At 52.1% G+C, this 25,321-nt stretch overlaps 4 protein-coding genes and 1 pseudogene across 8 annotated transcripts in view; 1 reads left to right on the top strand and 4 right to left on the bottom strand.

The window, feature by feature from the left end:
- SDHA (succinate dehydrogenase complex flavoprotein subunit A) overlaps nt 1–914 on the bottom strand; it is a 30,053-nt gene extending 29,139 nt beyond the window's left edge. The window contains exon 1 of one of the 2 annotated variants that reach the window (XM_025923443.2): nt 760–914. In XM_025923443.2, coding sequence (XP_025779228.1) covers nt 760–822 — 63 coding nt within the window. In that variant the 5' untranslated portion in view covers nt 823–914. The remainder of the gene's footprint in view (nt 1–759) is intronic. The other variant, XM_025923444.2, reaches the window with a different exon arrangement.
- Nucleotides 909–12,079, top strand: CCDC127 (coiled-coil domain containing 127). Of its 2 annotated transcripts, none has more exons than XM_086674921.1 (3): nt 909–1,022; nt 2,737–2,867; nt 10,810–12,079. In XM_086674921.1, exons 2-3 carry the CDS (start codon nt 2,747–2,749, stop codon nt 11,469–11,471), a joined length of 783 nt encoding a protein of 260 aa, XP_086531047.1. In that variant the 5' UTR covers nt 909–1,022; nt 2,737–2,746; the 3' UTR covers nt 11,472–12,079. The 2 variants fall into 2 exon arrangements, with proteins under 2 accessions (XP_086531047.1, XP_086531053.1); XM_086674927.1 differs by having other exon boundaries at nt 974–1,089.
- Nucleotides 7,455–10,814, bottom strand: LOC147583966 (poly(rC)-binding protein 1-like; annotated as a pseudogene).
- A 5,426-nt stretch (nt 12,080–17,505) lies between the features above and the next one.
- On the bottom strand, nt 17,506–22,560 carry LRRC14B (leucine rich repeat containing 14B). Its single transcript, XM_025925024.2, has 2 exons — nt 21,278–22,560; nt 17,506–18,650 (listed from the first exon to the last, which is right to left on the bottom strand). The coding sequence occupies exons 1-2, from the start codon at nt 22,165–22,167 to the stop codon at nt 18,008–18,010; spliced, it is 1,533 nt and encodes a 510-aa protein (XP_025780809.2). The 5' UTR covers nt 22,168–22,560; the 3' UTR covers nt 17,506–18,007.
- Nucleotides 22,561–22,662: 102 nt separating this feature from the next.
- The window catches only part of PLEKHG4B (pleckstrin homology and RhoGEF domain containing G4B), an 82,578-nt gene continuing 79,919 nt past the window's right edge, over nt 22,663–25,321 (bottom strand). For 2 of the 3 annotated variants that reach the window (XM_086674861.1, XM_086674875.1), the window contains one exon: nt 22,663–23,615. In XM_086674861.1, the coding sequence (XP_086530987.1) occupies nt 23,610–23,615 (6 nt within the window). In that variant the 3' untranslated portion in view covers nt 22,663–23,609. The remainder of the gene's footprint in view (nt 23,616–25,321) is intronic. The other variant, XM_086674866.1, reaches the window with a different exon arrangement.

Below are 25,321 nucleotides of genomic sequence, written 5' to 3'. Positions count from 1 at the left end.
GACAACGCACGGGAAATCAGACTTCCCGGCGCCGTCGCCCGAACGTGGTCTGCGGTCAGAGTGCTGACGTTCCTCGCCTGGTTTTCTAATGTGCGCAAAAGGCCACCATACAAAACCCAAAATGAAGGTGCAAAAGTTGCCAGATCCCGGTGTGAAACACGGGTCTTCGCTTTCCCCGAAGAAGCGCGGTTTTGCAAACAGTTGCCAGGCAAGCGCCAGCGCCGGTGTCAGACGTGCCTCCCACCTACCCTGCCTGGGGCGGGAGGGCCGAGCCCGGCCGGGTCCTCGGGGCTGCTGGCACCCGACGGACCGTCCCCAGGGCGATCGGCACAGCGCCCGGCCGGCGTGCGCCTGCGGTTGCCGGCCCGCCTCCGCCGGAGATCTAAGGGCGCTTTTGGATTCAGAGGCCCGGGGCACCCACGGGCCGCCACCTGTCAGGGTGACCTCGGACAGACACGCCTCCCCACGCGCCGAAGGCTGGGGCGGGGGCGACCTTAGTACTCTGGGGAAGGGTCCCCGGGGACGGCAAGCGGGGTCATGACCTTCACCGGGACGCGACTCGCTGGCTTCAGAAGGGGTCCCGCGGCCCTCCGGGTCGGCCCCACCCCTTCGGGCGGCCTTCTCACCGCATCCTCCCCCGGACCCTCGCGACCCCGTCCCGGTCCGGCGCCGGGGGGACTCGGCGTCCGCTCCGCCCCGTGGGAAGTCCTGCCCCTCCTCGGCTCCCCGCGCCCTGCCCGCCCCACGGCGCCGACTCACCGCCCTAGTCAGTGCCAGGCGCCGGGCGCCCAGCAGCCGCGACACCACCCGGACCCCCGACATGTCTGCCTTACACGGTGCTGTCCCACCAACCCCCGCGCCAGACTGCGCCTGCGCACCTAGTAGCGCCCAGGCCCGGACGAGGGGACACCGCGCCTGCGCACCACGCCGCGACCCCGGGGCGTGAGGGGGGTTTCGCGCCTGCGCACAGGATCAGACAGTGGCGCTAAACGGACCCGGGGCCCGGCGCTCCCCGCCCGGGGGTAGGTCGGAGGGCCTGGCCGTGATCGAAGCGGGACCAGGCCCTGGGCTGCATTTGGGAGAGGCTGGGTGAGGTCGGGGGTTCCGGGAGTAGGTTGCGGTTCCGGGGGTAGGCCGGGGGCCTGAGGGGAGATCGGGGGTTCCGGGGGTAGGCCGGGGGCCTGAGAGGAGGTCTGGGATTCCGGGGGTAGGCCGGGGGCCTGAGGGGAGGTCAGGGGGGCCGGGAGTAGGTTGGGGATCAGGGGTGTCGGGTGTTCCGGAGGTAGCTCCGGAGGGTGGCCAGGGGTAGATTGCGGATCAGGGGTTCCGGGGGGCAGGTCAGGAGGGCGGGGGTGGCGCTGGGGTCGGAGTAAGTCAGGGCGCCAGGCTGTGTTCAGGGATTCCGGAGATAGTGTTCCCGGGCGCGGTCGACTCGGGGCGGGGGGCTCCAGCGGTGGAGAGGGCAGCTCCCGAGGTTTAAGTGTCTTCGCCAAGTCGCCTGATTTCGCTTCAGATTTAGGAAGTGTTTTTAATTTTCGTGTGTGTTTATGTAAGTTACCTGAAATCTTTTGTGGAAGGAAGTGGCATGGGAAATCAATAGTTTTAGTCGTTTAGTCGTTATCCTGCTTTTCGTTTTGTATTATGAGGATCTTTTTCGTGCACAATTTTGTGCAATATAATTTCGGATTATTTTACTGAGTAAGTTTACAATGATCCATTCCCATTTTATTGACACTTAGGTTGTTTCCAAGTCTTTGCTAGTACTAAATAAGACCATAAAGAATACAATTGTGTATAACCCTTTGTCTTTATTTAGGATTCGGCTGCTTTTACTAGGATTGTATGTTTCCTCAGGCCCTATGCCCCCCCCCCCCCCCCCCCCCCCCCCCCGCCCACCAAGTGGACTTTACTGGCTTGAAGGAAATGAACACTGTCCTTCCCAGCCCTACTTTGAGAGTTTTGCAGTTTAGTACTTTCAGATAACTCGTTTTTTGTTGTATAGTTACCACAAACTCCTTAACATAATTTTTTTGGCATTTCTTTATTGCCAGTTAGAATTCTTTATTTTTAGAGGTTAAGTATTTATTGAAAACCCCATTAAAATCTTTCGAAATTGAATTAGATTCCTTTTTTCCTATGTTTGCTTTATTTCTTTTGTAATCAGTGTGTATTATTTGTGGCCATCACATAGAGATAAGCTGAAAGTCTCATTGCTCTATTTTGTGAAAATGCCCAACCTCCTGTGGATACTTAGTAAATTGGTACATTTCATACTAACATTCGACCCCAGGCTAGTTACTGAGACACAGCATGAGCTCTAAGCAGAAGCGTCTAATTGTGGTGTTTGTGGGGAGGCAGGAGAGCCTTCCTAGCCTGTTCCCATCTCCCCAACACACCGCTGACTGGACCTCTCAATGTCATTCATTTCCTGAAGCAGCCAGTGTTTTCACACCTTCCTATTGATACGTCTTTGTGTGCAACCGTACTCTAAAGCTTGTTTATGTTAGAGACCTTATCTCTTTCTCCTTCTACTTCACTTATTTGAGACGTGTCTTTGCCCCCACTATATCCTGGGGAGTTGCTACTGTCTGAGGCCTTGTTTTTTTCTTTTAATCCTGTAAGACTCAGTGCTATGTGGCTGGCTCATAGGTAGAATTGAGCCAAGAGGATGACACGATTGTGCCAGATGTATTTTATTCCTTTCATGTGATTAATGATTTTATTATTTACTTCAAGGTATATCTCCATGAATAATTTAAATGACCCTCCAAATTGGAATATCCGGCCTAATTCCAGGGCTGATGGGGGTGATGGAAGCAGATGGAATTATGCCTTGTTGGTTCCAATGCTGGGATTGGCTGCTTTTCGTAAGTCATGGTTTTCCTAACGTTTGCATTTTGGGGACTGAAAATGTGGAGCCCAAAGACTTTGGCCTTTGGGCACGGACAGATGCCAGTGTACATTCTAGTGTTATCCATACAGTGAGTCTTAAGCAAATTACTTAACCCCCTGAGCCTTGGTTTCCCTATCCATTGAAGCTAGCTAATCATAATTACCTCGATGTGTTGTGAAGGCGAAATAAAACAAGATATTCAGAAGCATTGTGTGTGGGGTGAGTTTTAGTAACTGTTAGCTCCCATTTCAGACTTCACTGCTCTGAAGGGGGCTCTCTTGCTTCAGTTGCCCTCATCAGGACTGACAGGGAAGAATAAATAAAACAGGCATAAAAGAAAACCTTTTTGGTTGTCTTTAGAAAATCAGCCTTTGGGAGACTTTATCCATTAAACCTCTGCTCAGCCTTGGCCAGATTCTTTCTACTTTGAACTGACTTTGTACCACTTTGGGGAAATGACCAATTGCCAGTTATAAGTATTCCAGCCCTTAGCTTTTATTTTTCACTACAGTGATACATTTCCTGATGTTCAGGAATTGATTTTATATTTTGTCATATCCCACAGTTCTGGGTTGGCAGTTAAGAATATGAGAAACTGAGGGGCACCTGGGTGGCTCAGTTGGTTTAAGCATCCGACTTCGGCTCAGGTCATGATCTCACGACTCGTGAGTTCGAGCCCTGCATCCGGCTCTGTGCTGACAGTTCAGAGCCTGGAGCCTGCTTCAGATTCTGTGCCTCCCTCTCTCTCTGCCCCTCCCCTGCTTGCACTCTGTTTCTCTGTCTCCCAAAAATAAATAAATATTTAAAAAAAAATTTTTAATTAAAAGAGAATATGAGAAACTGAATAATTGAATGGAAGAAAAGTCCAAGCTGCCCTCTATTAGCAGTGATACTTTTTACGGAGTGTCTTTTTATGTGCCTGGATTTCTCAGGTCGAAGGGCTTACCACAGAGGAAGTGAAGGGTGAGGAGAGTAGCATTTATCAGTTGTTCACTTATCACCTGTAATGTTGACTGTGTCAGGAGGCTAATTAACACCCATATTTGGCATTATAATTTCTAAACTATGTAATAATATGTTACTGGAGAACCTTTATAAGAATGCCAAGTTAAAAGTTTTCTCATATCATGTTACCTAAATAAGACAACCAAGAAGAAAAGGCACAGTATTCCATCAACCTTGTCAGGGACAAAAAGCAACATTTCAAAAGTCCGAGAAGGCAAGAACCTCAAAAGTAAAAGTTGTTATGAAAAACTATAAAAGCTAACGAGTCTGGAAAACAAAGGGAACGTGAGAGTCCCTCCAGGGCCTGTCCCAGCCTCAAAACTAATTAATCGTAGTTAGTCAGTGTAAGGTTAAGCCTTCCAATTCACTCACCCTAGCCACAGGCAACAGGTAGCGTTCCTGAGGGTTGGGAGTGCTTTGCAAGATGGCAGGCTTCTAAGTGGCAACACCCTTAGGGCTGGGTTTGGGTCTGCCCAGGCTCTGACCTAGAAGCTGGCACTGTGCAGAACACTGAATCATAAAAAGCATTTGCTCTTGTCAGCCTCCCTGAGAATCAACGGTTAGTTTTTTTAGAAAATGCCAAAATGGGGGCGCGTGTCTGGCTCATTCGGTCGGGTGTCCAACTTCAGCCCAGGTCATGATCTCGCGGTTTGTGGGTTCGAGCCCTGCATCGGGCTTGGTGTGGACAACTCAGAGCCTGCAGCCTGCTTTGGATTCTGTGTCCCTCTCTCTCTACCCCTCCCCCACTTGCATTCTGTCTCTCTGTCTCTCTCAAAAATAAGTAAACATTAAAAAACTTTTTTAATAAAAAAAAAATGCCAAAATGTTTTCCCAAGTGGCTGTACCATTTTGCATCCTCAGCAGCAGTGTGTGAGGGATCCAGTTTCTTGGCATCCTCCACAGCATTTGGGGAGGTTACCGTTATTTTTATTTTACGCCCATTGTGGCTTTAATTTGCATTTCCCTAATGGCTGATAATGTTGTCTCTTCCATGAAGTGTGTGTTTCAGTCTCACAGTGATTTTCTAGTTGTGTTGTGTTTTCGTGTTGAGTTTTGAGAGTTTTTACTATATTCTAGATTCTCATACTTTGCTAGGGATCTGATTTGCCAGTATCTTCTTCCACTCTGTAACTTGTCTTTTCGTTCTTTTAACGGAGGCTTTCACAGAGCAAAAGTTTTAATTTTGATGGCGTCCAGTGTGTCACTTTTTCTTTCATGGGTCATGCTTTTCCTCCTGAGAGCTCTTCACCTATCCGTAGATCCTGAAGATTCTTGTTTCTTGATAGTTTAGTCTTAATGTTTTACACGTAAATCCACGATCCATTTTGAGTTAATTTTTTTTTATGAGTATAAGGTATGAGACTTAATGTTTTCTTTCTTCCTTTCCAATCTGTCTTTTATTTCCTTTTCTTCTTTTTTCTTGCACTGGCTAACGTTTACAGGCCTCCCTTGAGAAGTTCCTATCTTAGAGGAAGAGCGTCCAGTGTGTACCGTTAAGTGCAATGTTAGCTGTGGGTCTTCACAGGTGTTCCTTGTCAAGGCGAGGAAAGTCCTCTCTGTTTTTATGTTTCTTTCTGTGTTTTTATCATGAATGGTGTTCAGTTTCGTCAAATGTTTTTCTGTAGCAATTGATAGGATCATGTGATTTTCTTCATTAGGCTACTCATGTCGGATTACACTGATGGGTTTTTGAATATTGAAGCCTCTTACATTTTAGGAATAATCTCCACTTGGTCATGCCATGTAATCCTTCTCACACATTGTAGAATTACATTTGTTAGTATTCTATGTCTGTGTTCATCTGCATTTTATTATTTTAGCCATTTGTCGGGGTTCTCCCTTCTCCACACTTTTTTTCCTGTGTTTTTTTATTTCATTTATTGTGTTTTTCAGTTTTAAAATTTTCATTTGGGTTTTTTTTTTTTATATATCTTCTGTTTCTTTGCTTAGGCTGTATATTATCATGCCTGCTTTAAACTCTTTGTCAGGTAATCCTAACGTCTCTGTCATCTCGGTATTGGCATCTACCAATACTCTTTTTAAATTCAATTTGAGATATTTCCGATATTGGGTATGGAGAGTGATTTTTTTTTGTTTTTAAACTGCTCAGTAGGGAAGAGGATGCTATTCTTTTTTTTTTTTTTTTAATGTTTATTTATTTATTTTGAGAGAGTGTGAGTGAAGGAGGGAGAGAGAATGCCAAGTAGGCTCTGCACTTACAACACAGAGCCTGACCTGGGGCTCAGTCTCACAAACCATGATATCATGACCTGAGGTGAACTCAAGAGTCGGACGCTTAACAGACTGAGCCACCCAAGCACCCCTGAAAAGTGATTTTCAATTGAAACCTGTGCATTTTGGCTGTTAGGAGCCTGACCCTTTATTTGGACATTTTGTGGCAGGCTTCTTGGACAGGCCTCTGGCAGGGGAAGGGTGGTGCTGCCGCCTCGCTCTCCGCGATGGATGCAAGTCCGGGCTCTCCACTCAGCCGCTGGTCCACAGACGCAGAAAGGAAGGATCCCCTCATTATCACTGGGCAGGAGGTACAGCTCCCCCAGGTCTCCACTGATGCTCCCTGGCTGGGAGAGGTGGGAGGGTCTTGTTACTCCCCATCCTCTGGGGACATGGCGCCTCTGACACCATCCCCCTGAGGGGGAGGGGTACCCATCAGCCTGCACTCCAGCGAGTGAGGTGGGGATGGAGCCACAGCGACTGTGCTGTTTGGTGGGAGTAGAGTGCTTATTGTCCAAGCTCTCTGTCTTGCTAGGCCACCTTCCTAGTCCTTTGGCCAGAGAGAGCAGACTTTTGCTGGGGCTTTTTAAAAGAATGTCTTCACCGTCGCCATTTCACCTCCAAGTCTGGGATGTGTGAGGCAAATGAAACTCCGGGGGACTCGCCATCACGGTGTTCCTTGGGCGCCAAGGTCCCCGGCCAGTCTGCCTGCGGTTCTCTACCTTCAAGAGTCTTCTTATGTTTGTTGTATGTACGATGGCCAGGGTTTCTTCTTTTTCTTTTCTTTTTTTTTTTTAACAGAACTGAAATTTATTAATATTTCACTCTTAACATTTCTTATCAACAAACAAATGAAATTCATGAGCCAAAAACCCAAAATAAAACCAAAAAGAGAGAAAAGCATATAAAACTAAATCTTGATCCCAGTGTTAACAGTTGAACAGAGAATGTGATATTTAAATTCTTAGCAGATGATAGAGCCTGGGTGGCTCAGTCGGGAGTCCAACTTCAGCTCAGGTCATGATTTAGTGGTTCATGGGTTCGGGCCTCATGTCAGGCTCTGTGCTGACAGCTCAGAGCCTGGAGCCTGCTTTGGATTCTGTGTCTCCCTTGCTCTCTGCCCCTGCCCCACTCTTCTCCATCTCTTTCTCTCTCCCTCAAAAATGAATAAACATTAATAATGAATAATTAATTATAATTATAATTATAATTATAATTATAATTATATATATATAATTATAATTATAATTATATATATATAATTATAATTAATAATGAATAATGAATAATAATGAATAAATTCTTAGCGGATGATAAAGTGTAGAAACTAAAGACTTACAAATTATTTGAAACCTAGAATCACTGACCAGACGTTACACAGTTGGATCACGGGAAAACAGCAGAAAGGGGTTACGAGTGAACCTACACTGTACTAGCTGCACCCCATGCTCTTCTCAGAGGAAAGCCTGGCATTGATTAGATAGTGGGCCAGGCTAATAACTGGCAGCAGAACCAGTGATAGTAATCTGCTTAGCGGAAGAGCCTTCCACTGGATTGGCAATTTTGATCTGGGCCCCGGGCATCTGGCAGATCTCATTAATGCTGGCGCCTTGGCACCTGATTATGCAGCCAATTATTTGGAATGGTGAGTTCATGGGCAGTTTGAATAGATGCATCCAAACTTGCCCAATAGCCTTTCACCTCTGGAGAGCTGGAGTGAATTCTGGCAAATCCAGTCCTGCCATGCATCATGGCAAAGTGAGACTATCGTCTTGCCACCTGGTTCGGCTTGGCTAGATCAAGCGGAGAAATGGCGTGTTGTCCTTGAGTTGAGTATGCATCTAGAGGTGGTCCCTCCAGGTCATGGGTGGCATGGGGGTAGCCCACAGACTCGCTGCACCGATCTTAGCTGTCCACACAGATGACTGGAGAGCCGGCTGGCATGGGCTGGTACAGAGTGGTGATGACTTTGCCTTGGACAGACGGGGAGAGTGTCTCCAGCATCACCAGGCACATCTACTTGACACACTTGGTGACAGGCTGCAGCACACCAGTGATGGTAATGGCACGCTCGGTGGTTTTGGGCAGCATACCCCTCGCCACCTGGACCTGGGGCCCCCAGGGTGTCTGTCTTATATCTGCCTTTTCCAGTCAGGGAGCCACACTGGGTAGCTGGCACCACCAGCCTCAGGGTAACTGGGGGCCTACTGGCCACTATGCTGTTGGTCATGGAGCTGTTAATATCTTCTTTCAGCATGTCAATGATCATAGCAAAGGCCTTACAGATGACATTGGTGGGGCCGGGTGGAGTAATGATTCTGTCTGGACAATTCTCCCAGGTGTTGATCTGATGTTCATACGCCACTCTCCTCGTGGATCCTCTTAACCAACTCCCCTTTCTTCCCAACGATGCTTCCTATTTCCTTTCCATGCGTAGCAGCCAAATGGTGAGAGTCACATTTAGTTCACTTTTAATCACACTGGCGTCCAAGGGGAGCAGCGGGTGGTGTTCAGGGGAGTTCCCGGGTTTCTGACAATACTTAGGAGGAAGAATGGGAAAGAGTACTTCTATTTCTTTAAGCAGGATCCCCAACTTTCTTCTCTGCCTTCTGAAACTGGGACTGCAAACAGTTTTGTCTAGCCAGAGTCCTAAGGCAGAGTTCTCCAAGATCAGACCCAGACTGAAGGTTTCTTGGACTTCCAGGGCGCCTGGGTGGCTCTGTTGGTTAACCATCCAACTCTGGTTTCAGTTCAGGTAATGATCTCACGGTTTGGGGGTTTGAGCCCCATATTGGGCTCTGGCTTACAGCATGGAGCCAGCTTGGGATTCTCTCTTTCCCCCTCTCTTTGCACCTTTCCTGCTCACTCACTCTCTCTAAATAAATATTTAAAAACAAAAACATTAAAAGAAAAAAGATTTCTCAGACTTCCATTCTGCCTCCACACTTTCCTCTGCACGCCTTCCTGGTAATCTTACCTATATGTGTCACATCCCTGTCCCATCTCTTCATGGAGGCCTTCGTGATTCATTGCCACCTACCCCAAACTTCCCAGTCATCAGCCTGCACCGTGTGGCCTGATGTTCAGTTCTGTGTGTTCTGTATCAGTCGCCACTTGTTCTGTGTTTCAGTTGTGGTACTTTTATTAGATCATACCTGGGTTAAGGCAGGAGTGGCTCCCTGACTCTGGTTCCCTCCTTGACCCTCTGCTCTCTCTTGCACCCCCAACTCTCCTACTTCTTATGAGCGTCTGTGAGGACTTCTGTTCAGCACCTGCTGACGTCCAGAGTCTGCTCCAGCTCCTCCTTGATGTAATCCCTGCAGCCCAGGCCTGTCGGCTCCTGGAAGCAGTCGGCTCAGAACACGTGGTGCCCGCTCCTGCCCCTGTTTGTTCTACCTACAGGGACCTTTCCTACCAGCTGCTCCTCATTCTTCCAGACTTGTGCCCTCCCTGACTGCACTCCACGCTGAAATAGTCCTTTCCTCCCCTCTTCACACATACCTCTCTGTGCTGATCAAATGGTATTGTAACTGTTGCTCTACTGGTCACTTCCCCTGCCTGTGAACTTGGGCCAAAAGAAGACATAAAGATATGTGCTTTCAAGTGTCAGTTACCAAGTGAAATAGGACTAGAGGCTGTTTCTAGTTGAGGAAGGAATACGTTTGTTTCTATGCTTATAGAATTGGGGTGGCTGCAGGTGTCATAGACCAGTGAAGATTCCCAAGGGACCTGGGAGAAGGAGAACCACATGGCGAGGACACCAGCTTGAGTGCTGGGGGATGGAAACCCCCAGAGAACCTCCCCGGGGCTGAAATTTGTCCACACAGCAGAGGGCAGAGGCCTGGCTGCCCCTCGGTCTGCCCCATGTTTGTGACGTTCGAGTTTCCGTGCTGGGGAAAGGGGGCCAGGCCTGTCTTGAGGTTGAACCTCTTACTCCACCTTATTTTTATACACCCCTTGTCAGAATAGAAGCAAGCCTCTTGGACTTCAGCTGCTTACTAGTGATGACCAGGCAAGGCTGAGTGCACTTTGAAATTACTCAGTTCTGTAATCACCAGCCAACAATACGTGAAGCATAGCTATATTAACTTTTATTTATTTATTTATAAGCTTGTTTATTTCTCTTGAGAGAGAGAGAGGGTGTGCACGCGCGTGGGGTAGAGTTAGAGAGAGAGGGAGACGGAGAGTCCCAAGCAGGCTCCATGCTGTCAGTGCAGAGCCTGACATGGGGCTCGAACTCACAAACCATGAGATCATGACCTGAGCTGAGATCAAGAGTCGGACGCTTAACTGACAGAGCCACGCAGGCGCGCTGAACTTTTAAACCTTGCCAGTAGCATATGCACTGTAGTCAGAGTGGGCAGTGGTGGTGGGTTTGAGAGCAAAAGAAAGCAGTGGTAGACTTTCTTTGCTGTAGGAGATGAGGCTGAAAAGGGAACTGTCAGCAGCCTTGTCACACTTGCCTTTTGGGAACCCCTGTCTGATTTTAAGATGTGGACTTTGCTTGCTATGTGGTTTCGTACCAAATGTTATCTGTATCTCTCAGGGCTTAAGATTTTATTGAAATGTTGTTCTTAGCTGCTTTATGCCTTTTTGTTTTCATGCTTTTTAAAAATAAAGCTTACAGAACTTCAACTCTGACTTTTCATTAAATGTCTCTTCTAATTTATTCCTGTCAGGTTGGATTTGGTCTAGGGAGTCCCAGAAAGAAATAGAAAAAGAGAGAGAAGCATACCGTCAGAGAACGGCTGCTTTCCAGCGGGATCTTGAAGCAAAGTACCACGCCGTGATCTCAGAAAACCGGCGTGCGGTTGCTCACTTGTCTTTGGAACTTGAAAAAGAACAAAACAGAACAACTAGTTACCGAGAAGCCCTTATCTCTCAGGGGCGCAAGTTGGTAGAAGAAAAGAAGCTTCTGGAACAGGAGCGGGCTCAGGTCATGCAAGAAAAGAGACAGCTGCAGCCCTTGAGAAGCACATACCTGAGCTTCCTGGAAAAGGAAGAAGACTGGCAGAGGAGGGCCAGGCTTGTGCTGAAAGAGTTTGAAGATGCTCTTACGGAAAGACAGAGCATCTACTGCAGCCTGCTCCTCCCTCGCAACAGGCGGCTGGAGATAGAGAAGAGGTTGCTGGTCCGAGCATCCACTGACCCGGTTGCCGCCGACCTGCACATGGCAGCCGGCTTGACCGACATATTTAAGCACGACACATACTGTGGCGATGTCTGGAATACCAACAGACGCCAGAATGGGAGACTCATGTGGTTGTATCTCAAATATTGGGAACTGATTGTTGAACTGAAGAAGTACAAGGCAGTCGAGAAAGCCATACTAGAGAAGTAGGGCAGGAGTGAGGCGTGCCGGCTTCCCCACGCTGCGGCGTCTCGGGGTATCATTTTCTGGTTTCCTTCTGCCGTGTGCGCGTGTAGCACTGTCGACCGAGTGTTCTTCCACTCCCACCACCCTCGGAGCGGGACACAGGGTCCCGCTTCCTTGATGCTTTTCAGCTCTTAAAGATGCAGTTTCTCAGGAGGATTTTTTTTTAAGCTGTAATATTTTATTAGGCTGAACAGTGTAACCTCATATCTGCGCTATAGGGTAAGATTGTTTTTAAGAAAGGCAAATACAGTACTGATTCTCAGTAGTGTTCTGTCTGTTTTTATCACTCCGTAAATAATTGTTTTCTCCTCCAATTTTCTCTTTCCTAGAATTATAAATAAAAGTTGTCAGGTAACAGAACTGCCTAATGATGATGACAGAAAATAGTAATATTATTGAGGATTCATGCTATTGTGAGGGTCTCTCCCACCAAAGGGAAAGAAAGTGTTTCCTGTATTCAGTTGATAACCTTGGTATGTGTTTTGCATCTGGCTTGTGTCCATGTTCAGTTAGCACATGCTATGTATTTGCAATGACATCTAATAAAAACACTTGCCATATAAAAGCAACAATGCCACCTATGTGTGTAATTCTTCACTCTTTATAAAATGTTTTTGCATAGATTATCTCCCGTTTCGCCACAAACTAAAAAAAGGTAGGCACTCATGGTCCATTTTTCACAAAGCTAATGTGAATCAGCCTTTCACACATCACCCCCATAATCCCACCCCTAATCTTAGTACATGGGAAGGGTGTGTAGCAAATGCAGCAGAAGGAAAGGCACATGGGACCAAGGGAGGAGCTTATGCAGCTTCCAGAGTCATCTCCCAGGGGGGTCATGGGAGTGCTCCCCTGTCCCCCACACCGGCAAGGACTATGAACTGTCACCAACCTGGGACCCCAGAGACAGCCCAGGGTCTGTGTTGAGGGCTGGTCATGTGGGTACCCTCTGCCTGGCGTCCCAGATTGCAGACTCGCAGAAGGGAAGTCAGTGTTACCTCAAACTGCATGAAGTTTAGACTGGGCTGCTCTTCCTGGTCGTGGCAGGGGGACCCTCCCCAAATCCAGGTTCCCTGTGCCAGCCAGGGGCCAGCCTTGCAGCAGTCCTTTGGAAGACCTGTGGCCTCCCGTACAGGCGAGGCAGCTGAGCTAGGGTCAGGAGAGGCTGCCCGGGCAGTGTGGCTCCGGAACTGCCGGTAGCTTACACCCAGTTGCTTGGTAGTGGGAGGCCCAGGAGCAGCTAGATTGAGGTCTGCTTTTGAACCCTGTTTCCACCCAGCCTGCCCGCCTGTCTGTGGTAGGGAGACAAACTTTTACAAATGCAAGCTGACAAAAAACGTTTAATAGCAGGGGAATATCACGAGCTGGATTCGGTCTAGGGACCAAGTTTTGCCGAGTACTTAGCGGCACTCTGGATCTGCATCACTTATGCTTGTGTGTGGTTTTTAATCACTGGGAGCATTTCAGACATGAGAAAGTGGCTCAGAGCTACGGTAAGTCCCCCCGAGTAGCCGGGGTCCTCCGCCCCAGGCTCTGCTCTTAGCTGCTGTGCTCTGCGCAGGACAGTTGCCTGCTTTTCTTCTCCAGCGACTCCTAATGTCACCTTTCTGCTCCATTGCCACTCCTCGATCCAAACAGAAATAACTTATTCAGGTAAACCTGACCTAAAAAACTCTGGTTATTTGTATTTGCTGGTGCATTATATCCTTGCCTGGAGTGGTGTACGTTCAGTTTTACTCTGATTTTTCAGGTGTCCTTGCATAAACCACTTCTTTCCCCTTGGTTTTTTCTTTAAAATGAGGAAAGTTCAGCCAGCCATTCGGCAGGTAACTTTCAAGGTGAATTATTAACCCTCATCCTATTTTCTAATATCCAACGTGCTCTCAGCCTAGCCTCCGATAGCTCGATAACTATGTTCAGATAATTCAAGGCAGTTTAGACACTGGCTTGATACTGCAAAATCAGAAAGACAAACTTTCTACAGAAAGTTATGTTAGGCCAAGTTTGTATCTTGTGGCACAGCTGCCTTCCATTAGCAAGTTTCATCGAGGGTTAATCTGATGCCATCCCTTTTTCACGCTGATTTTTTATTAGGCTCGAAATGTTTACACCACGTCATGCCTATGTGATGACTTCACAGATACAGCAAAATATGTGTGGACTAAGAGGCTACAGTAGAACATTACTGAAAGAAAAGTGTTTAAAACAGAAAAAGGATCGGAGCCAGGAGCTGTTTGATATGTGTGCAAGATTTGTGGGGACTTGAGAGTCAAACATCATCGTTTGTCCAGGCTGCTTTCTGGAAATTCTCAGACTGACGCTCCCGTCCCTGGAGGGAGCCTGTCTCTGTGGCAGTCAAGAAGAGGGGTCATTTCACAGCCTGTGATTTTAATTGATTTGGGGACTCCAGGTTATTGTGGGTGGGGTTGCAGTGATTTCCACAGGAAGGGCTTGGACGGGGCAGGGGCGGGGCTATGTTCAGCCTCTGCTTCCTGTGGAAGTGCCTACTTCAGTGTGCTTCACTTTGGAATAAAGTTGGAAGGCACAGGGTTTGACCTGAATGTCCCCAAAATGAGACAGTGCTATAGATTAATCCCACTCAATTTATGTTAAACATGCCTTTCCCCCCTTGTTAAAGTTCAAAGAGACAGATCAGAATTCTTCCACGTATTTCTTTGTGTGTGTACGGTTGTGTCTGTCTATAACGTGTATACGGGCTGGCAGAGGAAGTTGTTGATTTCATGGTGACAAAGTAATTCTGCAAACGCACCAATGATGCGTAGTTATGACAGGGAAGTCTTCACCCAAGAACCTGTGTGTTTTTGAAAAGAGAAGTTATATTTAATTAAACTACGTAATGGAGTATTTCTGTGTGGGATTGTTCAAAGGTCTGATGGCCGAACAGTTTACCAAGATCATCTCTTTAAGGAGAGGGAGGAAAAGTTTGTCATTAGTTCCCCCGTTTTAGTGTCACTTCAGGAAAGCCGATCTGAAGCAGACACGTGGGCACTGGTAAAGACTCAGCCACGGCGTGTGCTCACTAGGCTATCTTGTGAGGGAGCAGGGGACCCCACCCAGCTCAGCCGGAGCTGGAGAGGCCAGAGAGATGTCACAGAGCTTGCCGGGAGGGCTGTGCGCAGCCAGAGCCGGGCCTCCGGATGTGCCCGGACCCGCCTAAGTGGGCTGTTGCTCACCGACACAAGGTGCTCCTCTCTTCCAGCAGTGACAAAAACAGCTGCTCCCTTACTCTCCGGATTAGGACTCTGGCTGCAAGTAACAGAGATCAATCCAAGCTACGTGAGACAGTAACAAGGGGGTGGCTTACTTGAGGACATGACACAGAACCCTCAGGGCAGGAGTGGACAGTGCAGGCCAGTCCCTCAGAGAGGAGCCAGAAACGGCAGCACCTGTCAGCAGCCTTGGCTCAGTGGCTTCTCTGCTTCGCGTGTGCATGTTTGCTTCGGTCTTTCTCTTCCGGGGCCTCCTGAGCTTGCGTATTACCTGTTCTATTCCCGTGCGTGGCAGTTTGGGAACCGGGGGGGTTCTATGCTCCTACGGCATTCGAATGGAGAGGGTGCAGGGAAGTCAAGGTGTGTGGCCTTTGTTAACATCAGAGGAAGTCTTGACGAGAAAACGAGGCTTCGTGTGCCAACCATAGACTGCCTCTGCGGCAGCTCTGAGGGAAATCCACCTTCTGCAGACTCCCTGGCAAGTCAGGGTCTTGTCAGGGTGCAGACTGCGGGGAAGCATCGCGTCTGAGCCCCTCCCGCAGACCCCCTGCCCCCGCCACTGGCCAAGTCCCTGCTCCAGGGGGAAATGGCTGCACCTAAGAGGACCTGGGCTTCACGGCGGGGGGCCGGGGGGGTGCGTCTAAGGGTGGGGCAGGGCACCCCGCTGTGGGGGACTCCCCTGTATCCCTGCGTATAATGTCCTTGCAAGGACACTGGCCGCTTGTGGGCAACCTGCGGCCAGTGGGGGATGAGTGCCAGGCTGCCCGGAGCCAGAAGCACAGAGGCTCATGGAGGCGTGGAGGGGGTGTTGAGAGGGTTTATCACATGAGGGCAGATGCTGCCCCCACTGAGGTGCTGAGAAAAGGGCTCTGGCGCCACTGAGTAGCTCGGCAGTGCCTGCTGCCCACAGGCCAGGGCTGCTGTTGTAAGTGAGGCCCACTGGCGGCGGTGATGTTGTGGGTGGGTTTGGGCCCCAGGCTGATGGCATTCAGGACTGGCAGGGGCAGGTGGGTGGAATCGCTGTGATGGGCATCAAGACCCAGAAGACAGCCTTCACCCATAGGGAGCTGCCGCGGTGGCCAATGATAGAGATGGAATCATAGGGTCTAGTGGGTGGCAACTGATCAGGGTGTTGCTCAAGCCACAAAATGAGAAGGAAAGAGACAGCGTCAGTGATACTAAGAGCCACAGGCTCACGTCTCCAGGTCTTCTGGCCACGTCCCCCGCGCAGAGGGTTCCTTGGATCAGTCGATCTCTCCTCGTCTGGAGTGTACAACTGGAAAGAAGCATCTGGAACAAAAGCAGGGTAGGAAGGACCAAGTGGAAGCCCCTGAATCTGCATTCCCTCTTTGCCAGGATAGGCAACAGGAAGCAGCGCTGACTTCCTGGAGGATGTGCGATGATTAAGCCTCCACAAAGGACTTGGGGGGAGCAAAGACCATGTCCCTGATGTCCTGGAAAGACGTTTCCTAGTGTCCATCGTGGTCCTCACACTGTTCCTGCTTAATTCAGGTGTCTGGCCCCTAGGAAGACCGGGTAGATTTGGGCAGTGATAGGCCCCTAAGCTTCACCAGGAGGAGAGACAGTCGAGCTGCCATGTGGCACCTTCGCAACCTCTTGACACCCGGCCCTCTGCCCCGCTCTCCACCTGCATGATGGGTTTTCTTGTCCCCACAGTTTGCCCTTGGGTTGGAGCCGTGCCCTGCCCGGCATGAAAAGCACAGGGATGTGCCTGGGCCCTGGCAGGATTCCTGGGACCGACATCACATGGGCATCGTCAGAGCCTCTGATTCCCAGGCTGGGCAGGTGTGGCAAAAACCCATCGTGGCCAGAAATGGCACTTTCAGGGTTGGGGCCCAGCAGGTCCACGGGAACAAGTGAACGACAGGCACCACGATGGCACAGGAGGCACAGGTCCTGTTTGGCTGCTTCACATGCTTCAGAGTTGCTCTGACTGTGCCTCCCGCCCCCACCATCCTCTTTGGCATTCGTTCTTCAGGGGCACCAGGAGCGGGAGCCGTCAGGAACATTCGCTACCAGCAGATGCCTGCATGCCTACCTCCTGCTTCAGTCACCACAGCACCCCTGGGCCCATCTCCGCCACAGCTGCCCATGTACATGCTGGGTCCTATCCTGCCAGCCACAGACACAAACAGTTTCAATTAATTCACTCCTTAGAGTTAGAATGAAATCACTGCAAAATTTTGCTCTGTGACTACCCTCTTTTCGAGACCTTCTTAAAATAACAAACTCCATGTGCCTGAAATAGGGTTCAGAGACTTTGCCAGCAGGATGGACCTGTGGAGATGGCCGAGGGTGAGCAGAGCAGTGAGGGTGGTGGCTCAGAAAGCAGATCTGAGGGGCAAGGGGAGTTAGACATCACCTCTTCCCTCCTGCCCCCTGGTTGGATGTCCTCCTTTCCTGAAAGACCCGGGAGGAACCTTATTGCCTTCCTCAGTAAGCAGAATCCTGAGACAGCTGTCACTCGGGAGCCCCACATCTTAGGCAGCCCCACTTGGTTGTGGAGAGAAAGGCATGGGACATACCCGGACAGGGACTCACCCGGGGGGAGGAGGGACCTGCTGTTGGACACAAGACAGAGCCTGCTCACACAGTCATTCAAACCCCCATTGAGAACTTGGTGGTTATGGTGTGAGGAGGCGTGGCCCCATCAAGCCCTAGCCTCTGTCTTGAGAAAACGTTTCATTTTCATATTCTTAGATACTTAAAAAAATACAAATTGCGTTGAAATTAAAGCCACGTCCGAATAAGTCACACTGCTGTTTTATTAGTATGTAATCATCCTAACACTCAGCCCTTCGTATGAGTCAGATCTTAACAGAAACCTAGCCCCGACATTGTAATTAAGCATTTATGCATCAGGACTCAATCACTCAAACCACCCAGACGTGGTACAGACAACCTGTTCTGTGACAGGTTCTGGTGTCTTCCTGGCCCTGGCCTGATGTCTGGGCTCCCTCTCCTTGCTCCCATCCTGCCCAGCACTGCTCTGCTGTTCACCACTACCACGGTGGCGGACAGCTCGTGGGTCCCCGTGGAGCTCTGACACCAAAGTGGCCTTGAGTCACCTTTCCTGGAGCCAGAGTTTCCACTCCTCTAGTGCTTAATGGATGTCACACACGAGTTTCACTAAGAGATGCTTCAAATGGTGGTGGCCGGGGGAGTGGATGCCCAAGCCTGCTGACTCAGGATGCCCGGGGTGTCGTGCAGCTGAACTACAAGGCCCCCTTTGGCCTGCTCAAGGGCCTACTACATTTGTTCCAACGCTCTAGAAAAGTTTTCTAGAGCAGTTTTGAAAGCTTGCAGCAAGAAAGCTCCAAGTTCATTGCTTGTTTCTTGGATATCTGGGTCAAAACTTCCAAAGAGGGGCGTGCAGACTTGGATGTCCCCCCGGCCAGCCCTAAGCAGCACAGCCCGGAGGTCCTCAGCAATCACATTGTATTTCTGCTGGTCAAATTTGGACATGGCCAGCTCATCCTGGGGGTAGGCGGTGCCCTCAGGGTAGCAGTCCTTGGGCACTGGGAACTCTATGCACCGAAGCTTTGGCAGCTCACAGAGAGCTGTGAAGAGGCGCCTCAGGGCCCGGGCCGACAGTGGGTTCCCCAGGAAGCGAAGCTCACAGAGCTCGTGGCAAGGGCTCAGGGCCAGTATCAGCATGCTCATGTGGCTGTCTTCGATGCTGCACTCCTCCAGGGTGAGAATCCTCAGTGTCTGGGCAGCCCGGCCCAGCAGCCTGAAGAAGGTTGAGGGGAACAGGCTGAACAGGCTGTGCCCACTGAGGTCCAGCACCTCCAGACACATGCTGTGGGCACAGTCTGCCAAGAAGGCCATGTCCGCGTGGTTCAGGGAGCAGTTGGCCAGGTCCAGGACCCTCAGCGGTGTCCTCAGGGGGCTAGGGGCGGGGCGGAAAAGAGCACAGGTGAAAGGAGATCCCCGCAAGGAGCTCTGGGAGGAATAAAGGTGAATTCTATCTCATGGGTCAGCGGACCATGGCCCAAAGGCTGAATCCACTCCTGCCTTGTTTTATTCAGCCTAAGACTAAAATGGTTTTTATATCTGTAAACATTGGAACAAATCAAAAGAAGAAAGATACTCTGTGACATGTGAAAATAATATGAAATTCAGTTTTCAGTGTCCATAAATAAAGTGTTGTTAGAACTAGGGTAATTCATTTGCCTCCTGTCTGTGGACAGTTTGGGGCTGTGATGGCAGAGCTGAGTCTTGAACCAGTGGTGTGACCAAGTGTAGAGAAGAATTAACTTAGCCCAAGACAGGTCTGGCCTTTGTCATCAGTTCCTAAAATGTTAAATCTGTTTTGTCAACCCCTCACCGTGTCTGCTCATGTACTTGCCGTGGGGCAGTGAGGTGCACGTGAGCTGGCACAAAACAGCTAGCTTCACTATGAACAAAGAGAGGAAGCCCTCACAACTTTAGGGCGGGGAAGAGCCATGGAGCCATCTAGTCCAGCCCTAGCCTTGCTGGGACCTAAAGACCCTCCCGTGTTCTAATGTAAGTGGGGTAGGTGGCCCGGCATCAGCAAATGCACAGCCGGGGTAAACCCTGCTCTGGTGGGCAGTTCTCAAAGTCAGGAAGGGCCCTTGCGCCCCGGGACTTGTGAAGAATGCACATCCTCAGCCCACCCTGCCCGGGTGATGCTGGGCCCGGGTCTGGTGCCATCAGGCTGAGCACTCAGTGCAGGAGAGTATATGGGGTCCTGTTCTCTGCCACCCCTCCTGCCCCCTGCCCCTGCACCTGTACTTCCTGGGTGCTGAGAGCCCACCATGCTTGTCCTTTCCCCGGCCCCTCCATCCAGGTCTATCGTGTGGGCCAAAGAAGCCCGAGAAGCCCTTGTGAATACGAACGCGACCACATCTTCTTCCTGCTCAGAACCTCCAAGGACTTTCTCTCTTCCTTTCCTCCCCTCCCCTGCTCCCCTCTCTCACACTGCCCTGCCTACCAACCCCAACCTTCTCCCTGCTGATGCCTGATCCCTCCATATTACCAGCTTGGGCCCTTTGCGCCTCTGTCCAGGCCACCGCACAGTCTGCCTATTCAATGCTCTGGGTCTCTGCTCAAAGTCACGCCAGGGAGTGAGCCTTCCCCGACTACCACCACCACCAACGACCCCACCCCCCCGCCCCCAGTCTCACACTTGTTTAGCCTGACACACGTCATGCTGGGACCTCCCTGGGGCCTCACCAGGCTGTTGACAATCAGCCAGATTGAAACACACGTGGGAGCACGTACTCTACCAGTGGAGGGTCAGAGTGTGGTGGGAGACGGGAAAGCCTGTCAGGGGCTGAGCTAGCAAGATGGCCCTGCTGGGCCGGTGATGGGTCATCTGGCTTGTGGAACCAATGTCCCCCAGTAGCAAAGGCACATCCAGGCTGAGGACCTAGGCCAGAAATGCAGGACTGTCCTGAGGGTCTCAAAGAGCCAGCCACCACATATATGCCGGAGTTTATTCATACATGAGCTCAGAACCATCCTTTCTTATGTCAGGAGACTGGGGACAGGAGGAAAGGAGGAAGGGAGCCCTCATTTTTCTCTCTCTAGGAGACCTGGGACAGAAGACCAGGGATGGGGGGGTCTGGGGTAGGCAGGGTGAAGGAGGAGGGTTAGGAAAGAGAAGGAAAGGTGAGGGCAGCCCTTGGCCAGCAGCTTCTGGGGTTCCTTTGTATAGAAGAGAAACATCTGTAAGCCAAGGACTCCCTAAACTAGAAGCCACATCTTCACCCCCACTGGCTCAAGAAAGAAGTTTAATTTTCTATGTTCATGGCCAGTCACCAACCAGGTGGAACCCTGACCTTCCTGGTGCTCCCGCCCTTGTGTGGTGTCCTCCCCTCACGTGGATGGACCCGCCGACTAGCTCCAAACCAACAAGGTATGCAGAAGTGTGGACACATCGGTCTCAAGAGCTTCTAGCTGGGTGATCTCTGGTTCTCAGATCAGCCTCTCTGTCGTGAGGACTCCCAGCAGCCGAGGTGCAGAGGCCACCTGCCAACAGCCTCACACTGAACTTGGAAGTGGATGGCCTAACCCTCCCGGCCCACCAAGCCTTCAGAGGAGACCACAGGAGTAGACCCAAGTTGTGCTGGGCTCTGATGGAGCTTGTGGCCCACCATAGGCCAGTGTGGGGGTAATTTGTTATGAGACAGATAATTAATACAATATAACATAGTCACTTGTATGTTGTTCGTTTTGCTAATTTCTTCTGCCCACTAACCAAAACCAGTCCTCCTTGAGTTCCCTGTGTTGCCAGGCTACATGCAACCTAACCCCCCTGGGTCACACGCCTCTGTCTGTGCCCTCCTGCCGCTCTGGGCCCTCACAGAGTAAAGATGGAGGGAGCCGGGAAACTTGTGCCCTTGTAAACTGCCAGGTCCCATCTGCAGGTCTCTTGTGCATCTTCCGCCTGGCCGCTGAGAGGGCCCCGTGTCACCCAGACCCACGCTGAGTAGCTGTGAACAGAGATACTGCTAACCCGGCCTGCCCTCCGTCCCGTCACCCCAGACTCACCCAAGCAGTTTCCGAATCTTCCCTGTCAGGGTGGAGAAGGCCACGCTCAGCTCTGTGAGCTGGGTCATCTGGCTGAGCTCCCAGGCGATGGAGGTGAGGAGGGGGTCCTCGCCGTCGGGGGTTGGGGTGCTGGTGGGGGGCGCGTCGAAGGCCTTGGCAGGCAGGGTGAGCGAGGCCAGCTGGGGGAAGCCCACCTGGGCCAGCAGCTGCTGCACGTGTCCCGCATGCAGCCGCACGTTGTGCACCACCTCGAGCCTGCGCAGCTCACCCGGCCCGGCCAGACGCAGCACGTGCAGCAGCTGGCTGGGGCCCAGGCTGTCAGCGCGGAAAGAAAGGCAGTGCACACGCAGTGGGGCAGGGCCTGATGGCCCCAGGGCCTGCACCACCACCTTGAAGTTGCCCTCTGTGACAAAGAGGTCAGCAAGGACCTGGATGGGGCGCTGGGCCACCAGGGGCTCTGCCTGCAGCCGGCAGCAGGTCCTGGCCAGCAGCTCCGTGCGGCCCCACCTGCCCAGCGCCCTGCCACAGGGGCACTGCTGCACCTGCACGTCTCGGATGCCTGTGAGGTCTGCCACCCGCAGCCGCCTCGGGCCCCCGGCCCGGAGCACGTGGTCCGCGAGGCCCTGCACACAGGCCTCCAGGCAGGCCCGGCAGGCGCGGTCCCGCAAGTCCTCCGGGGGTTCCGAGCGCGGCCCGAGCAGCGCACTCAGCCAGAACTCCTCCAGCGGCCAGCGCTCCAGCAGGGTGCGGATCACCTCTGCCTGCTCCAGCAAGTAGCTGGCTTTGAACAGGAGTGGGTAGAGATTGTGGGCCACACCATCCAGGCTCTGCTTGGCCACCTGGGGGTGAGACACCAGGGCCTCAGCAGAAATGAAGCGTAGCGACCTCATTGTGCCTGCCTGTGGCGGCCCGAAGGCAGGACGGTGCTCTCCCGTTGCGATTCTCCCAAAGATGGGTGCCCTTCTCGCTTATTTTTAGCTGCGGCTGCTGTGAGCAGCTCGCCTTTGGGCCAAAGGTGGCGAGCGGGCCCTCTGGTCATCTGACAGCTATTTTGGTCATGGGTGCTTATTTGCCTCTGGCCCTGGAGGCGTCTGCCAGTGGCCAGCCTGTCCTTGGAGCGCTCAGCTGGTGAAAGCAGAGCTGCCCGAGTGCTTGGCTAAGTAGCACCGGGCCCCTGAAGAGTGCCGCCCGTGCCCACCACAGGGGGGCCCGTGCTTGGGAGCTGCGGCGGGCAACGTGGTCCTGGGCGTGGACCAGGGAGACCCCAGACAAAGGTCCCGCTGTGCATGTCCCCGCAGAGTCATGGGAGCCAGGCTCCCTGGGTGACGCATGCTGGTGACGTCCCTGGGCACAACAGAACCAAGTAAGAGCAGCGTGACCGTGTCTTAGAAAAACAGGTCCCGTTTATTTATGTTCCTGGAGTTCGGAACAAGTCAGCACTGAAACAAAGTAACAATGGAAACAGCTCAGAGCAGCTGAGAAACGCACAGTCGCAAAGTCCCTCTGGTGTGGACCCTGCCTGTCCACCCGCCCCTGTTCCAGGTGGCTGGTCTGGCGGTGCTGCCGCCTGGAGAATGGGGGTCTCGTGGGGAAGACACCTGCAGCAGGAAGCTCACTGAAGTCTTCTGTCTACCTAGGCTTTCCCTGCTTATTATTATTCTGCTCCATTTGGAGAGGGGTGGTCCTCTTGGGGCGCTCTCTACACCCCAGACTTCAGGCCTAGCTGCTGTGCCCTCACCCCAACCTGGGACCCAGGCCCACAGATGGTGACCGGCAGCCCCACTGTCTACACATGCCTTGTTAAAAAGGAAAGAGAACCAATATTCCAATTATACTCAGAGGCACCCTCTGTGTCTGGGACACATCTCACTGAGGGCTACTCCAGGGGACTGTCGCCCATGGGCCTGTGTGGCCTGGAACTGCAGGAAACAGGGTTGCAGAGGGCCCACCTTGCTCTGAGACACCCCAAGCCTGCTTGGACCTCCCCAACGGAACCAGGGGTCCGTGTGTTTCCACCCCAACCTTGGCACAGCCCTCGGAGCACGGGGGAATTCAGAGCAGTGCGGGGGTGGAGATCTGGGCTGGCTAGCCCTCTGAGCCTGTGGACTGGGGTTGAGGAGCCCCAGAAGGAGTGGAGGGAGGCCAGGTGATGGCCAGGCAGGCAGGGCCCATGGCGTGCTGAGGGTGGGGGTGGCCAGCAGCTGCGGTAGGGGTGCATCAGGAGCTCCCAGCATGAGCACCTCATTCCCAGACCTCAGGCACAGATCTGGGCCGAGGGTCCTCTGCTCCCTCTGACGGGGATTCTCCCTGGGCTGAGTCTCATCCAAATACCTCACAGCTGTGGAAAGAATGAGGGTGGTTACTCATACCCCACAGGCCTCCCCGCAATCCAGCTGCTTGGTGCCCGAGGCGTGGACAGCACAGAGTCCTTGTCTGGGAGGTGCTGCGTGAGGCCTCATACCCTGCAAGGTGCTCTCAGACTCATGGACACACATCCATTTTTAAGAAGCACTTGAGGGGCCCCTGGGTGGGCTTGGTCGGTTAAGCGACTGACTCTTGGTTCCGGCTCAGGGTGTGATCTCATGGTTCGTGAGTTCGAGTCCCACATCAGGCTCTGTGCTGACAGTGTGGAGCCTGCTTGAGATTCTCTCTCCCCTTCTCTCTGCCTCTCCCGATTGTGCTTTCTCTCTCTCAAAAAATAAATAAGTAAACATTAAAAAAAAAAAAAAAAGCACTTAGGGCCAGCACTGGCGAGGTCAGGGCAAGGCTGGGTACCTTGTGGTGGATTCGTCCCTGGGTCTGGGTCCAGACAGAACCTATAGGGTGACCACCTCGGCTGGCATCACGATGTATTTGGAAGTCAAAACACTCTGACCCTGAAACGTGTCAGTTCTGTGTTTGCTGTTCTGATCCCAGAACGTGTGAGTGCACGTGCCTCAGAGCACCAACCCCTGGCAAGGCTCAGGGCACGGGCTATATGAGTGGGTGTTGGGGAGGTACCCAGTTCTCAGAAGGGCAGGGTGCCAGGTTCCCCAGCAGCTACTCCAAAGGGGTGTCCGGGGGTTGGGGCAGGTGGGAGTGGTCCCCATCGGCTTCTGTGGCCAGGCCTCTGGGCCTGGGTCTGCGGGCCCTTTCCTCTTGGAGGAATGCCTGAGCTCTCAGAAATAGCCCCACGCCACCCTCTTTGACATGTGGTTCCCAGGGGTACAGGCAGTGAGGTCCCAGGGAGGTTGGTCCAGGAACAGAGGTAACAGGGGAGCAGCCTTGTTGGCCAGGGTGCTCCTCCCGGGGGGCTGTTAATGTCCAGCCACGTGACTGTGTGTGGGAGCATATGGAACAAGGCGGAGACACCCAGGCTCCCTGGCTGGTGGTGGCGTGTCCAGCATCTTAAGGTGACAGTGGACGAGAGAACCCTCCCATTACTTCAGGGGAAGCCGGGACAGCCCCACACCTAGGGCCTGTTTTGTCTGCCAGTCAAACTACTGTCAGAAGGGGAGGCAATCACCGATGAGAGCCCAGGTCACTGGTCATCACCAGCAATCTAGGGTGCGTGGGCCAAGGGCCTGTCTTCCATACACTCTTGGCTCAGCATACCCTCAGACTTGGGGACGGCTCTCACAGAGTGGGGGAATGGGGGGGATGGGGGTGTCTCCCCAGAACTGGGGGATGGCTCTCACAGAGTGGGGGGATGGGGGGATGGGGGTGTCTCCCCAGAACTGGGGGATGGCTCTCACAGAGTGGGGGAATGGGGGTGTCTCCCCAGAACTGGGGGACGGTTCTCACAGAGTGGGGCGAATGGAGGTGTCTCCCCAGAACTGGGGGATGGCTCTCACAGAGTGGGGGAATGGGGGTGTCTCCCAAGAACTGGGGGATGGCTCTCACAGAGTGGGGGGATGGGGGGTCTCCCCAGAACTCGGGGACGGTTCTCACAGAGTAGGGGAAATGGGGGTGTCTCCCCAGAACTGGGGGATGGTTCTCACAGAGTGGAGGAATGGGGTTGTCTCTCCAGAACTCGAGGATGGCTCTCACAGAGTGGGGGGATGG

The sequence above is a fragment of the Puma concolor genome, chromosome A1, assembly GCF_028749965.1.
Source record: "Puma concolor isolate L17-30 chromosome A1, mPumCon1.1.hap2, whole genome shotgun sequence".
NCBI lineage: Eukaryota > Metazoa > Chordata > Mammalia > Carnivora > Felidae > Puma > Puma concolor.
Note: the sequence above shows the minus strand (reverse complement) of the source record. Positions and strands in the feature narration are given on the sequence as shown.